The sequence below is a fragment of the Rhincodon typus genome, chromosome 1 (genome assembly GCF_021869965.1).
Source record: "Rhincodon typus isolate 14 chromosome 1, sRhiTyp1.1, whole genome shotgun sequence".
NCBI lineage: Eukaryota > Metazoa > Chordata > Chondrichthyes > Orectolobiformes > Rhincodontidae > Rhincodon > Rhincodon typus.
The window spans coordinates 127,179,036-127,191,942 of NC_063332.1; the positions used below are offsets into that span (position 1 = coordinate 127,179,036).

At 39.8% G+C, this 12,907-nt stretch overlaps 1 protein-coding gene across 1 annotated transcript in view; it reads left to right on the plus strand.

Annotated features, from left to right (window-relative positions):
- Positions 1 to 7,438, plus strand: part of LOC109916208 (fibrinogen alpha chain) — a 9,287-nt gene extending 1,849 nt beyond the window's left edge. Inside the window, exons 2-6 of the mRNA XM_048601464.1 lie at positions 171 to 287; positions 377 to 560; positions 1,131 to 1,276; positions 5,111 to 6,200; positions 6,592 to 7,438. Of these exons, the coding sequence (XP_048457421.1) occupies positions 171 to 287; positions 377 to 560; positions 1,131 to 1,276; positions 5,111 to 6,200; positions 6,592 to 7,298 (2,244 nt within the window). The 3' untranslated portion in view covers positions 7,299 to 7,438. The remainder of the gene's footprint in view (positions 1 to 170; positions 288 to 376; positions 561 to 1,130; positions 1,277 to 5,110; positions 6,201 to 6,591) is intronic.
- Positions 7,439 to 12,907: the final 5,469 nt, after the last annotated feature.

Below are 12,907 nucleotides of genomic sequence, written 5' to 3' on the forward strand. Positions count from 1 at the left end.
GGGCCTAGAAACGTCAGCCTTCCTGCTCCTCTGATGCTGCTTGGCCTGCTGTGTTCATCCAGCTCTACACCTTGTTATCCTTGTTCAAGGGAACATGCCAGGTCGATGATTGTAAATCAGTATTGAATATGTCAAACGATTCTCTTTTTATTGATTTCTTACGATTGAAGATTCAGGCCCAGTCTTCACTTGTACCTTGGGGTCCTCAACCCATTGGAAATGGTGACCAATTTAAATCTACTCAGTGTTCAGAGAAGAATTGGCAGATTTGTACGAATGGTGACTGGGTAAGTGATGCAGTTGTCACTTCATTTTTTTGAGAAATTATACATTGCAAATAACTAAAATATTTTATAATTTTGCCTTAATTCAATAGGGCTCTAAATGTCCATCTGGGTGTAGAATGCAGGGATTAATCAAGACTGAGAATCAACAAAATGATAACAGGATCCAGGAGATTCGACAGATGTTGGACATGTATTCCACAGTATTTGAGAACGCTCATATTACGGTGACTGAAGCTGTCAACAGAATCAGACAGACTCTAAGCAGGATAGGTGGTGAGTGGTTCATAGAAACGTAGAATCCCTACAGTGTGGAAACAGGCCCTTTGGCCCAACAAGTCCACACCGACCCTCAAAGCATCCCACCCAGATCCTAACCTACCTAATCTACACATCCCTGAACACTACGGGCAATTTAGCATGGCCAATCCACCTAGCCTGCATATCTTTGGAGTGTGGGAGGAAACCGGAGCACCCGGAGGAAACCCACGCAGACACGGGGAGAAGGTGCAAACTCCACACAGACAGTGGCCCGAGGGTGGAATAGAACCCGGATCCCTGGCGCTGTGCCACTGAGTCACTGTGCCGTTCCTCTGTTCGTGTTTCTTAAGAGTTTCAGCTTTTATTTCCATACAAATTAAAATTGAATGACAAACTCAGATTATCACAATAGAACATTCTTTAAGGATTGTGCAACCGCAAAATTCCCCTTCCAATTAATTCAGATTCAGGAAATGCAGCTTCAACCTTCATTTGGATTTAGTTCAAATTACTAATTCATTTTAAAAATGTACTTGCAGAACCCTATGAAAATCTATCTAGAAGAATGTGTTTGTCATCTTTTAGGACTTGGCGACACTTACTATCAGTTGGTGGATCATCTGAATTCCAGACTTACCATGTTGCAGAACAAGACTAATGATCAAAGTCTCAAGTTAAAACTATTAAAAAATAACATGTTAGAGCAATTCAAGGTTGTCTCAAGACTGGAGGTAATGTTTTTTTTCATTTATTTGTGAGATGTGGACATCATTGGCTGGCCAGCACTTATTGCCCATCCCTTGTTGCCCTTAAGAAGGTAGTGGTAAGCTGCCTTCTTGTACCGCTGCGGTCTATTTATTACATATTTTGAAAGTGCAATGTTTTTACTCTGAAAGTTGCAGGTATGTAAGTCTGTCAGTTTTATTTACAATATTAATACTGAGGAGTTTTTTTTCATCATTAGTGTCATACCTGGCAGAATTGATCAAAAAGGATTTTTAAAAATCCTTGTCACAATTTCTACTCAAAATTCCAGCTTTTCTGAAAATTGAATTGTTTTAGCAGCATTGAAATCCATCCAGGGAGAAAATGTCTTTAAAACTGGCAGTTACTTGTCAATTAGTTCTCAACATTTGGTCACTCTGACAGGACAATATTTATTGCTAATCATCCAATAGTTGCCCAAGGTGACGATGGGATTTTTCCTTGAATCACTGATCATAAGTGAATAATAAATAATAATACTGATAACAAAGGGCAAGATTGTTTTCTTTATTAATTTCTTGTTGTACCTATCTGTTAACTTTCTATGCTTTATGTATAACAATACCAAGATCCCTCTGAATACAAACATTTTCCAATCTCAATATTTAAAAATAATCTGCGTTTCTATTCTCCCTTCCAAAGATTCATGAATTATCACTTCCCCACATTATATTCCATGTGCTCTATTTTGGCCCACTTACTTAACTTGCCCCCACCGAAATTATAGCATTAATATGCCACTTCTTTGTGCACTCTCTTAGCCTGTCCAAGTCCTTCTGCAGCCTCCGCCACCTCTTCAACACTATTTATTCATCCACCTATCTTTGTGTCATCTGCAAACTTAGCAAAAATGCATTCAGTTCCTTTGTTCATATCATTAATGTATAACCGAATTATTGTGGTCCCAAAAAGACCCCTGCAGAACTCTAGTAGCCACCGGCTGTCATCCTGAAAAACGCCCCTTTATCCCCACTTTCTGCCTCTGCCAATCAGCCAACCCTCTATCCGTGCCAGTACCTTGCCCCTAACACCATGGGTTCTTACCTTATTTAGCAGCCTCCTGCGTGGCACCTTGTCAAAGGCCTGCTAGAAAGAACCTGCAAGTATTTCCTTAGCCATAGCATTTTGTCTTTAAAAATGCAGTCTGAGAGAAGTAGTTTTGGAGTAATGGGCTTCCATTTACATTGGGAGAGTTTGCAAGCAGACAAAATAAACAATGCAATGCATTGCGCTTTCAGATTCTGGAATTGTTTTTTGAGCTTAGGTTAAACACCCATAGCTTGGGGATAGAAAACAGTTTTCTTTTAGTTTCAGGTTAGCAGTTCTGCAGAGTTCTTAGCTGTAGGTGAACTGGAAGTGTTTGGTCAAAACCCTGGAGGAGTTATGTGAAAACCCAAATCTCAGTTACATGGTGAAACATGCAAGAGGCTGTCACACTCTCATCATCAGGAGTTCAAGTCAAAACTAGAGAAGACATTCTCTCTGATGTTTGGGTATTCTTATGGTATGCTGTGGGGATTGATAGAATTATATCTTTACTATTTGCTTCAAAAACATTAAACATTTGTTAATTGTAAATAATTTGATTCATTTTATTTTAACTTCATTTCTTTTGTGTAAAAAACTTCTGTTTTATTGTTAAATCCAAATCTGTGGCATTGCATGCTCACATTTCAAGGAAGACCACCTCACTAAAATAAAAAAAATCCATCAAGTCAGAGTTCAGTATGAGAGCTGACTTGTCGAATAATAACATCAGCTCCGACCCTAAAACACTCAAAACCTCTATGGTCTTCTTGTGAATCTGACACATCTCCCACACGTAAATGGCACAAGATGTAACAGATTATGATTCACTGTCTTTAATATATGTTATCAGTGCCTTTATAACTAAAATATTGAATTTAGATGATACCTGATCACTTGATTAATACGTTTGTACTAAGGATCATAAAAGTCCTCCTTTACTTTAATAAGATGTTTTTAGAGCTGGGTTTCATAATTTCATTTTGGTTAAGAAAGACATAGAAAGGCATAAATGTTTAGATTTTCACTACTGATACAGGTAGCTCGATTTAGGAAATTTCCCAACTCTATAGGCATGCCATCTTAGTATATAAACTCCTTTGCAACCTGTTTCAGTTCAGTCACAGGGGCACGGAATAGTGGCAGGCCCACTACCCCCAGAAACAGATCCAAAGTGGCAATGGAAGCTGCTGAGTAGTGGGGTAGCCTGGTTATTATCCCTTTCACAATCTGCCTTGGTTCTCTTAGACTTTGTCCCAGGTGTTTGGTTACATTTTAGGCACTCAAAGTCGTGCCCCATCACATCCCCATTCACTCCCCATGCCGTCTCAATGCCAACTCATGCCCCATTCCATTCCATTCCCCTTATATTTCCCATGCCAATTTCCCCAATGTGCATTATATGAAAAACTAATTAACCATATAGTGACACTGGGATGAATGAAATTGATTTAAAAAAAATTGATCTCTGGAAAACAACAGCTGATTGACAAATGTGTCATTGAAGTATCAATAACAGAAACTTTAAGCACTTGACACCCCTTAATCTTATGCAAATAAACATTAAGACAATGATAAAAAATTATAGGAAAAAAAGACAAACGATTACCTCAGAAATGTCAAAGTCAACAACTCTTTGGACTTGTATAGACAAACTTACTTCAGATTATCCTATTATAAGAGTTTCAGTTTTTAACCGAGCATCATTATGTTTTTAAAAGGGTCGGTGTGGGTGGGGCACATATTGCAATATTTGCATAGGATCTATAAAGTTCCGTGGGTATGGGTGGTGGGCAGGAGTTGCCATTGACTTGACATGGACTATAAGGTGGAAGGTGGGAACATGAAGTAACCTTTCAAAAGGTTCCTAAACCCAGGCTATGGTTCATAACTGCTCTGAGGGGCGTTAAACCACGAATCATCAAAAGCGGGCCCAATTCCACTAAAATTACACAGTGCTCAGAGGTGCATCATTTGCAATGGAGCTGGCCAGGTTGGGAGTATTGGGTGAAGAATCATCACCCACAATCTTACCCATCACCAGTGAAAATCGGGGGCATTGGGAAGGGGATGGGAATCTCAGAATTAAGTCCTATCTGCTTTGCAGAGTCACTCTCATTCTGTGAAAATCAGAGCCAAAGATTAAAATGAGGAAATTGGCCATTTGGCCCAATAATTTATAATAGCAATTATCCTCCATCTGATTGCCAATCACATTTCACCACCCTGTTCTTATATCTCTTGGTCCATATTTCCTTCATCCCTTATCCACCCGAAGTTAACATGCTTCTGTCTCAATTGCTAACCTTGGAAGTGAACTCCATTGTTTCACAAGTCTCCGTGTAAAGACCTTTCATTGACTATCTGTTTCATGTTGCTCACATTTAATTTTGCATCCATGGCCTCTTCCTTCTTGAGGGCAGTTAATGGGAAAAATCAGTGGGAGTTGTGTAAAATGGGCTACCAATTCACTACCATCGTTTTTTGTACTACTGCCAAAGACTAATTTCATTCAATAATCTAAAGTTAGTCCACGTTTTCCTTTAATAGCTTATTGATGTGCTGCTGATCAATGTATGCCTCCAATAATGACTGAGCAACGTAATTCATCCAAGAGAATTATCAGTTATCCCTTTCACTATCTACTTGCTGTTTGGGAATTGCATGGCCATAAAGCTTTGGGGATGCAAGGAGTAAAATAGAAACTCCCCAAATTTCATTCTTCCCATTAATGACTGGCATTGCTTGATTTGAATATTCTTTCTTTTTGTTAGGTTGACATTGACATCAAGATACAATCTTGCAAAGGATCTTGTGCAAAGTCAGTTGTTTACAGTGTCAACAAAGAGAGTAATGTCCGAGTGGAGAAATCCCTCCAATCAATGACAGGCATAAAACTGGACAGGATTGTGAATGACAAGCCAATACATAAGCTCAAACTGAGTTTGATGAAGAAATCTGAGGAACGAACTAGATTCAAATCTGCATCTGATATTGATCATGAATATCCTAGGTTCTGGGACGATGTCCACACTAGATTAATTACCATAGAAAATGATGTACCACATGCAAATTCACAACTAGATCCTGACTTTTTTGAAGATTCATTCTTAACTTCTACGCCAATGACTCCAAAGATTATATCCACAATCAAAGATGTTGACAATCATACAATTAGCATGAAGGGTAGTTTTGTGCCCTTAACCCATGGACTAAATAGCACAGAGAAAATGTATGTATCCCTAAAGCAGGGCAGCCTTGATAATAGGATTGAAGAGCCACTTTTCATAAATGTTTCAGTCAAATCAACTTCTTCATATAGTTCTTATTCCACCAAATCAAACCACTCTGTATCTGGTTCTAAAATTGTCATAAATCAAACTTTCACCAAACATAGTGACACAAAGACAGTCAATCAAGCTGCTTCTTCCGATTTGTCAATCCTCAATTCAAGCCAAACAGATTTTAAAGAATTACCGTTGCAACAAACAAGTAAAGGCTCTTCTGTTCATTTAGCTCAAACAAAGAACAGTAGCTCTGGTGATTTCACCGATTATTCAACTTTGGGGCATTTTGACAATTCTGTAATGACTAACAACAGAAAACATGCCTGCCCTTCAACCAAAGAGGTGACAAATTCTAAAGACAATGCACCTCATGCTGAATCTGTTAACTGTAGCTGTAGCCATCAGTCCACCAATACAAAGGATTCTAAGGGCTTTTCAAAATCCTCAAATACCACCCAAGTTACTTTGAAACTAAACTTGCCTTTTGATGATGAAACTAGAGAGGAGCGTGTGGATTTGCAGCCCCGTAGCTTTAACATTGATAAAGTGCAGAAGATTGAAGGCTACATTGGGAAAGGTATGATTAAGTATAATTTAAATTAAAATTTGTTGCCTTTTTTTCCATACAGTCAATATGCAGATCAAATCAATGAGCTGTGTTATGCATTGTTCCATGGATAGGCATTTCTCATTGATGACTGTAACTTGTTTTGCAAACATGGTAAAAAGCATATTAATATTTCATAGGTGTGTAAGGTATATAAATGACTGAATGAATGCTGGGTATGGAATTTGATATTTGTAAAAATATCTAAGAAGCCTTCTGGAGAACGTATTTTGTGATACTGACAATCAGATTGCATAGAATATATGTTTAACAGTAGCTTGTTTATTTGTGTCCATCTCAAACTGCTGTTCATATGCTCTCTTTTTCTAATTTAATGTGCATTTTTAATGTTTGTTTTCAGATTGCAAGGACATCATACAAAAGCATGCATCTGGTAATGAAAATGGTTTATTCAAGATAAAACCTACTGGATCTGCTGACATTGTGACAGTTTACTGTGATCAGAGCACTGAACTGGGTGGTTGGGTGCTGGTTCAGCAGCGAATGAATGGATCAGTTAACTTTAACCGATCCTGGGACGACTACAGACAGGGATTTGGTAGCATTGACAAACAAGGCCATGGAAACATCTGGCTGGGAAATGAAATCCTCCATTTACTCACACAGAAGGAAAGCATTTTTCGTATAGAGCTAGAGGACTGGTCAGGGAATGAGGCATTTGCTGAATACACTGTAACTGTGGGTTCTGAATCAGAAAGCTATAGGCTAAACATTGCCAATTATGGAGGAAATGCTGGGGATGCATTAATAACAGGGCTACCATTAGATAGTGAACATACCTCCCATGCAAATATGAAATTTAGTACTTATGACAGAGATAACGACAAATGGGAGGAGAACTGTGCAAAATTTTATGGAGGAGGTTGGTGGTACAATAGTTGTCAGTCAGCTAATCTAAATGGAATTTACTACCAGGGGGGATTGTATGATCCTCGTAACAACATGCCATATGAAATAGAAAATGGGGTGGTATGGGTCCCCTTCAAAGGTAGCGACTACTCCCTTAAGGTGGTAAGAGCAAAAATCCGACCAACAGCTTCAAGTTAGACAAAGAGTTTCTGTTGTTAGTTATTCAAAGGATAGTGCAAGTTTTATGTTTGACTTGCACAGAAAAATTGACCTCTTTACATCATCTGGACTATCGGAACACTTGAATAAATTGTTGAAAGATCTGCACCAACATTGAATAAATGGATAATCTTCTTTCATCTAACAGATAATCATGAACAATGTCTTCATCATTCATTCATTTTTCATTCAAATACCATCAAGAATACATATCCAAATCTAAACAGTTGTGTAATTGGGCATCCAAGGTCAATATCTTCAAAATGGTACAAAGCCTTGAAGACTAAAAAGCAATTTGATTCAATAAACTTAGTGGGTTTCAGTAGAGACACAGATACAATATCAAAACCCACCAAAGTTTATCCTTAATCTTAGTATTCATTGACTCCTTCTGGAAAGCATAAAGTAAGTGGCTAAAGAATTGGTCTTAATTGCATGTCATGTGAAGGTTACAGTCCAGCTAAGTAACAGCCATGCCCCCCAGTTAGAAGATTATGGAGTCACTTTTGTCATGTAGTTTTGTGCTACGTATAAGAGTTTGGGTTTCAAGGCAGACTGGTCAAGGAGAAGGCAAGGTCAAGAACTGTTTTTAAATTAAGGCTTCTTTAGAACTTTGTTTTGTTGCACAGCAGTACTAAATACATGGTAACCTGAGATATACCAGGCTCTAATGTTACTAATAGGTTATTGAAAGTATATTCTCTACTGTGCCTTTTGTTGTCAATCAAATCCAATTTCATCTTATCTATCGATTCATCTTTGCTCTACCTGAATCTGCCTCCACACGGTGCAACTTATACCTTGTGGGAAGCAGATCCATGGCGTTACCACAAGGCTGTTCCAATGTCCTAATATCCTGACACAGAAGATTTATATTTGACTTGTCATAATACCAGGCAAACATTCTAGTGCATTACTGAGGGAATGTTGCACGGGTTGGAGATGCTTTCTTTCAGATGATGCATTAAACCAAGACAATTTCTGTCCCGTTATATTCCATGGCACTCCTATGAAGAAGATTAGAGGGATTACCCCATTGCTTTGGCCAGTATTTATTCCAGTTTTCCTTGATTGGATACAAATTAATTGCCTCATTTTGTACCGTATTACAGTCACGTTTTACATTCATTCTTTCATGGAATGTGGATGTACTAGTTAAGGGTAAGATTTGTTGCCCATCCCTAATTGTCCCTGACTTCACTTCAAAAGTATTTCATTTGCAAGGATTTGGGATATTTGATGATCATGCAAAGAGATACATAAATAAAAAATAGCTTTTATTTAGATTTAATGTCCCTTAGAATAGAAAAGGACCATCTAATACCTATTGCCTAGATGCAAATATCAATAAGGTCAGCTGAGACAGAGAGTTTAATGAGGATAGCAGGAAGAAATAACCAATTTTATGGAGGAGATAATTGTATGCAAAGTTTCATAACTTCTTTTGAGTATTTTAACCAACAGCTCCTTCAAGGGGTGAAGAAGCATATTGGTAATGTCAGAGGACTTGCAATCTGGATGCACAGATTCAGGGGTCACAGATTCAAATCCCACTACAGTAACTCATGAAATTTAAATTCAATTCATGAGTAAACTCTGGATTTGGATTCCAAACCTAGTCATGGTGACCATTATCAGTTGACATTAAAAAGATCTGGCTCACTGATATCCTTTGTAGAAGGAAATTTGCCGTCCTTACCTGGTCTGACTTCCATGTAGCTCCACATTCAGTTCAAGAGAATTGAGGAATGATGAAGAAATATTGGCTTTGTTTGTAATGCTCACATCGAATGCAGAAATAAAAAAAAATTCAACCAGAGATTTCTGATTTTTTTTGTCATCTCCAGTGCGAAGATCCAATAAAAAAGCCCTCAATTCCCACGGACATAAACTTGATTTTATCTCTCAATTAATTATCTTTCTCCTGTCTCCCCAAAGCCTATCAGCCATCTACAAGATACAGTGAGCAACTTTGCGCTCCACCCCCCCACCATTAAATAACTTCCTTTAAACTTCTAATAAGCTCGTTGCATTTAACATGAGGTGTGCCTGCTACTCTGTGGTTGTCTTCACTGGACACATTTCGGACACTCAAATAAATTACTCTGCTCATCCAATAGAAAGTGATACTTTAAACCTAAGAGAGAGAATTCATGGCTTTGAACTGAGTGAGACTTAGAATTAAAAGAGAATTAATGAATAATGAAAAGCAGAGAAAGGTAAATCATAGCAAACTCGATAGGTTCCTGAATATGTATTTGTTAAACATATGAACTTAACAACTCACAAAATTGAGTTTCATTTTTAATGAAATTACCTATTCCCCATTAGATGGTATAGCAGTGGGATCCCCGTGGACCCAGCTGTCACTACTGTTTTCCATGACACAACTTAATGGATTGGATTTTTTTCTTTTATTCATTAACGGGATGAGGACATCACTGGCTAGGCAGCATTTATTGCCCATCCCTAATTGCCCACAGGGCAATTCAGAGTCAACCACGTGAAGTCACATCTTGGCCAGACCAGGTGAGGATGGCAGTTTCCTTCCCTAAAGGACATTTCTGAACCAGATGGGTTTTTTCCAACATTCGACAATGGATTCACAGTCATCATTATATTCTTAATTCCAGCTATTTTATTGAATTCAAATTCCACCATCTGCTGTGGCGGAATTCGAACCCAGCTCCCCGGAACATTATCTGGGTCTCTGGATTAACAGTTCAGCGATAATACCACTAGGTCATCGCCTCCACCCTTACCCAAAGGGGCTGGCCCCGTGAATAAATATATGCGACTTTTAGCAAGTGCAAGTGAGTCACATTGCAATTCTAATGAAAATCTTAACTGGTTGATAATGCAATTGTTAGCATTATTGGAATTGTTCAGTAAGTGTTGTCCAATCACAGGATCACATCTAGTATTGGAGATGCAGGTGGTGATGTGCACATATATTTGCTGCCCTTGTCCTCTTAGGTCGTAGCTGTTATGAGTTTGAAAGTTGCTATTGAAGTAGCTTTGGTAGAGATACGCTGAGCATCTTGTACATGGTGCACACTGCTGCTAAAATGCATTGGTGGTAAAGAAAGTGAACATTGAAAGTGGTAGATGGGGTTCCAATCAAGTGAGTTGCTTTGTCATGAATGGTGGGTCAAGATTCTTGAGTGTTATCGGGAGTACCTTGATCCAGGCACATGGGCAGTATTCCATCACATTCCTGACATGTATCTTGTAGGTAATTGATATGCATTGGGAGACAGGAGAAGAATTACCCACAGCAAAATTCCCAGCCTCTGATGTGCTCTTGTAGCAACGGCATTTATATGGTTGGTCCAGTGCACTTTCTTTTTAATGGTAACACCCAGGATGTTGACAGTGAGGGATTCTGCAATGGCAATTGAATGTTAATTGTCTCTGGGCTTGCTGCTGTAGAATTGGTGGAAGTCCTGGATTTTTGAAGGAGTTTGAAAAATTGCTTGTTAGAGGAGAATGGTGCCTGGATATTGTGAATACATTCTGTGTTTCTGAAAGCCCTCTGAGAGCTTCAGTTAATTACAGTCACAATAGCAATCATCTTGGCTCCCCTTTGGTTCCAGCCTCACAGCCAAAAGAGGTATAGAAGACAAACTGCTCACAGAGAAAGGAGGAGAAGACCAGCTTTCTGCAAGAGATCTTACCCACTTGGGATTTTCAGAAAAAAACTTCTACCTCCCCCTCAACCAAGTGCAGTCTCTGCAGTGGCTACATTTTACCAAGGAGATGGTGGCTGAACAGTACCAGGTCTTCAGGTTGGACATGCAATATCAGAGCAGTGAGAGAGTAGCCATCAAGGAAGACATCTCCCTCAATTTCTACACAAATGGATCCTTCCATGCTGACATTGTAAATATCTGTCCTGACAATGCCACCTTCCACAGGAGTTCCTCAGAAATGTCCACCATTTATCCTAACCAAGGATTCCCCAGCACTGTTGTTGACAGGGCCCTCATCCATGTCCAACCCATCTCCTGCACTTCATCCTTTGCCCCTTCTCTTCCCTCCCATAACAGTGATAGGGTCCCTCTGGTCCTCACTTACACCCTACTAGCCTCCTCATCCAAAAAATCATTAGCCACCTCCAACAGGATGCCACAACCAGACCTATATTTTCCTCCCCTCCTTTGTCAACCTTCTGCAGGGACCATTCCCTCTGGGACACGCTGGTCCATTCCTCCTCCATTCATAATACCTGCCCCCACCACACCCCCATAGTACTTTTCCATGCAATTGCAGAAGGTGTAACACCTACCCGTTTGCTTCCTCCCTGCTCACTATCCTACGCCCCAGATATACCTTCCAGGTGAAGCAGTGATTCACTTGTACTTCCCTCAATCGAGTCTACTGCATTCACTGCTCACAATGTGGTCTCCTCATCATTGGGGAAACGAAATGCAGACTGGGCGACTGCTTTGCAGAATACCTACACTGTCCACAAAAGTGACCCAGAGTTTTCAGTTGCCTGCAACTTCAACACACTACTGTGTTCCCACAGCAGCCTTTCTGTCTCAGGCCTGCTGCAGTGTTCCAGTGAGCTTCAGTGCAAGCTTGAAGAACAACATCTCATTTTCCACTTGGGGATCCTGCCGCCACTAGGACACACTTCAAGTTCAATAACTTGAGAGTATGATTCCATCCTCCTATTTTTTTTTACCCACCCTATGCACTGGTCCTGTCATGACATGTTTTGCTTTCAGCATAGCCTACCCATTCTCTCCTACTCTCGTCTCTTATTATTACTTATTCAGCTTCTCTTCTGGCCTGGCCTGCAGTCTATAATCCCCTTCATATCTCTCTCTCTCTCTCTCTCGACACCCATCTACTCACCTGTCCCTCCACCTACGCCCATGCCCCTCCAACCAAACTCATCTTCAGCATAAATACCACCTCTTCCAAGCTGCTTTCAGTTCTGAAGTGTATGGACTCAAAATGTGAACACTGCTTTATTCCCACAGATGACACCATACCTACTGAGTTTTACCAGCAATTTCTATTTTTGTTGCTAAGATCTTTTAGTTTGCCATTCATTGCCATCTATATATGAGGACACAGAGGCTCAGAATACCAGGAGAGGGGTTTCACTGTCCTTTCTCTAAATAGACACAGGGGAAGCAGGCAGCTACATAACTTTGGCTTTGCCAGGGCTTCATCATGGACCTGAGAGCCTTCAAAAGAACATTGCAGGCCACATCTCACTGGGGAGGTGTAATGAAATCAAGTCGGCTATATACTCACTCAGCATGTGGTTGGTGTGTGAGCACATCCAGAACATCATATTGGCTAGATGCCCACTATCTTAGCACTATGTCATGATGCTTTCTTCCCCTATCATTCCTTTGCTGCAACAATCTCTCAGTCATCATGTTGAAGCAAGACAGGCACCCAAAGGCCATCATGATGACTCCCCTTCACAGTCTTGCCACATGTGACCAATACTCATACCATGAAAGTGAGGAAAGTTGTTGAAGTCACCACTGGTGGGCTCATGCTACACGTCCACTTGCTGGACAGTTAACATCAACAAATATCACTGGCTGATGAACCTGTCAATC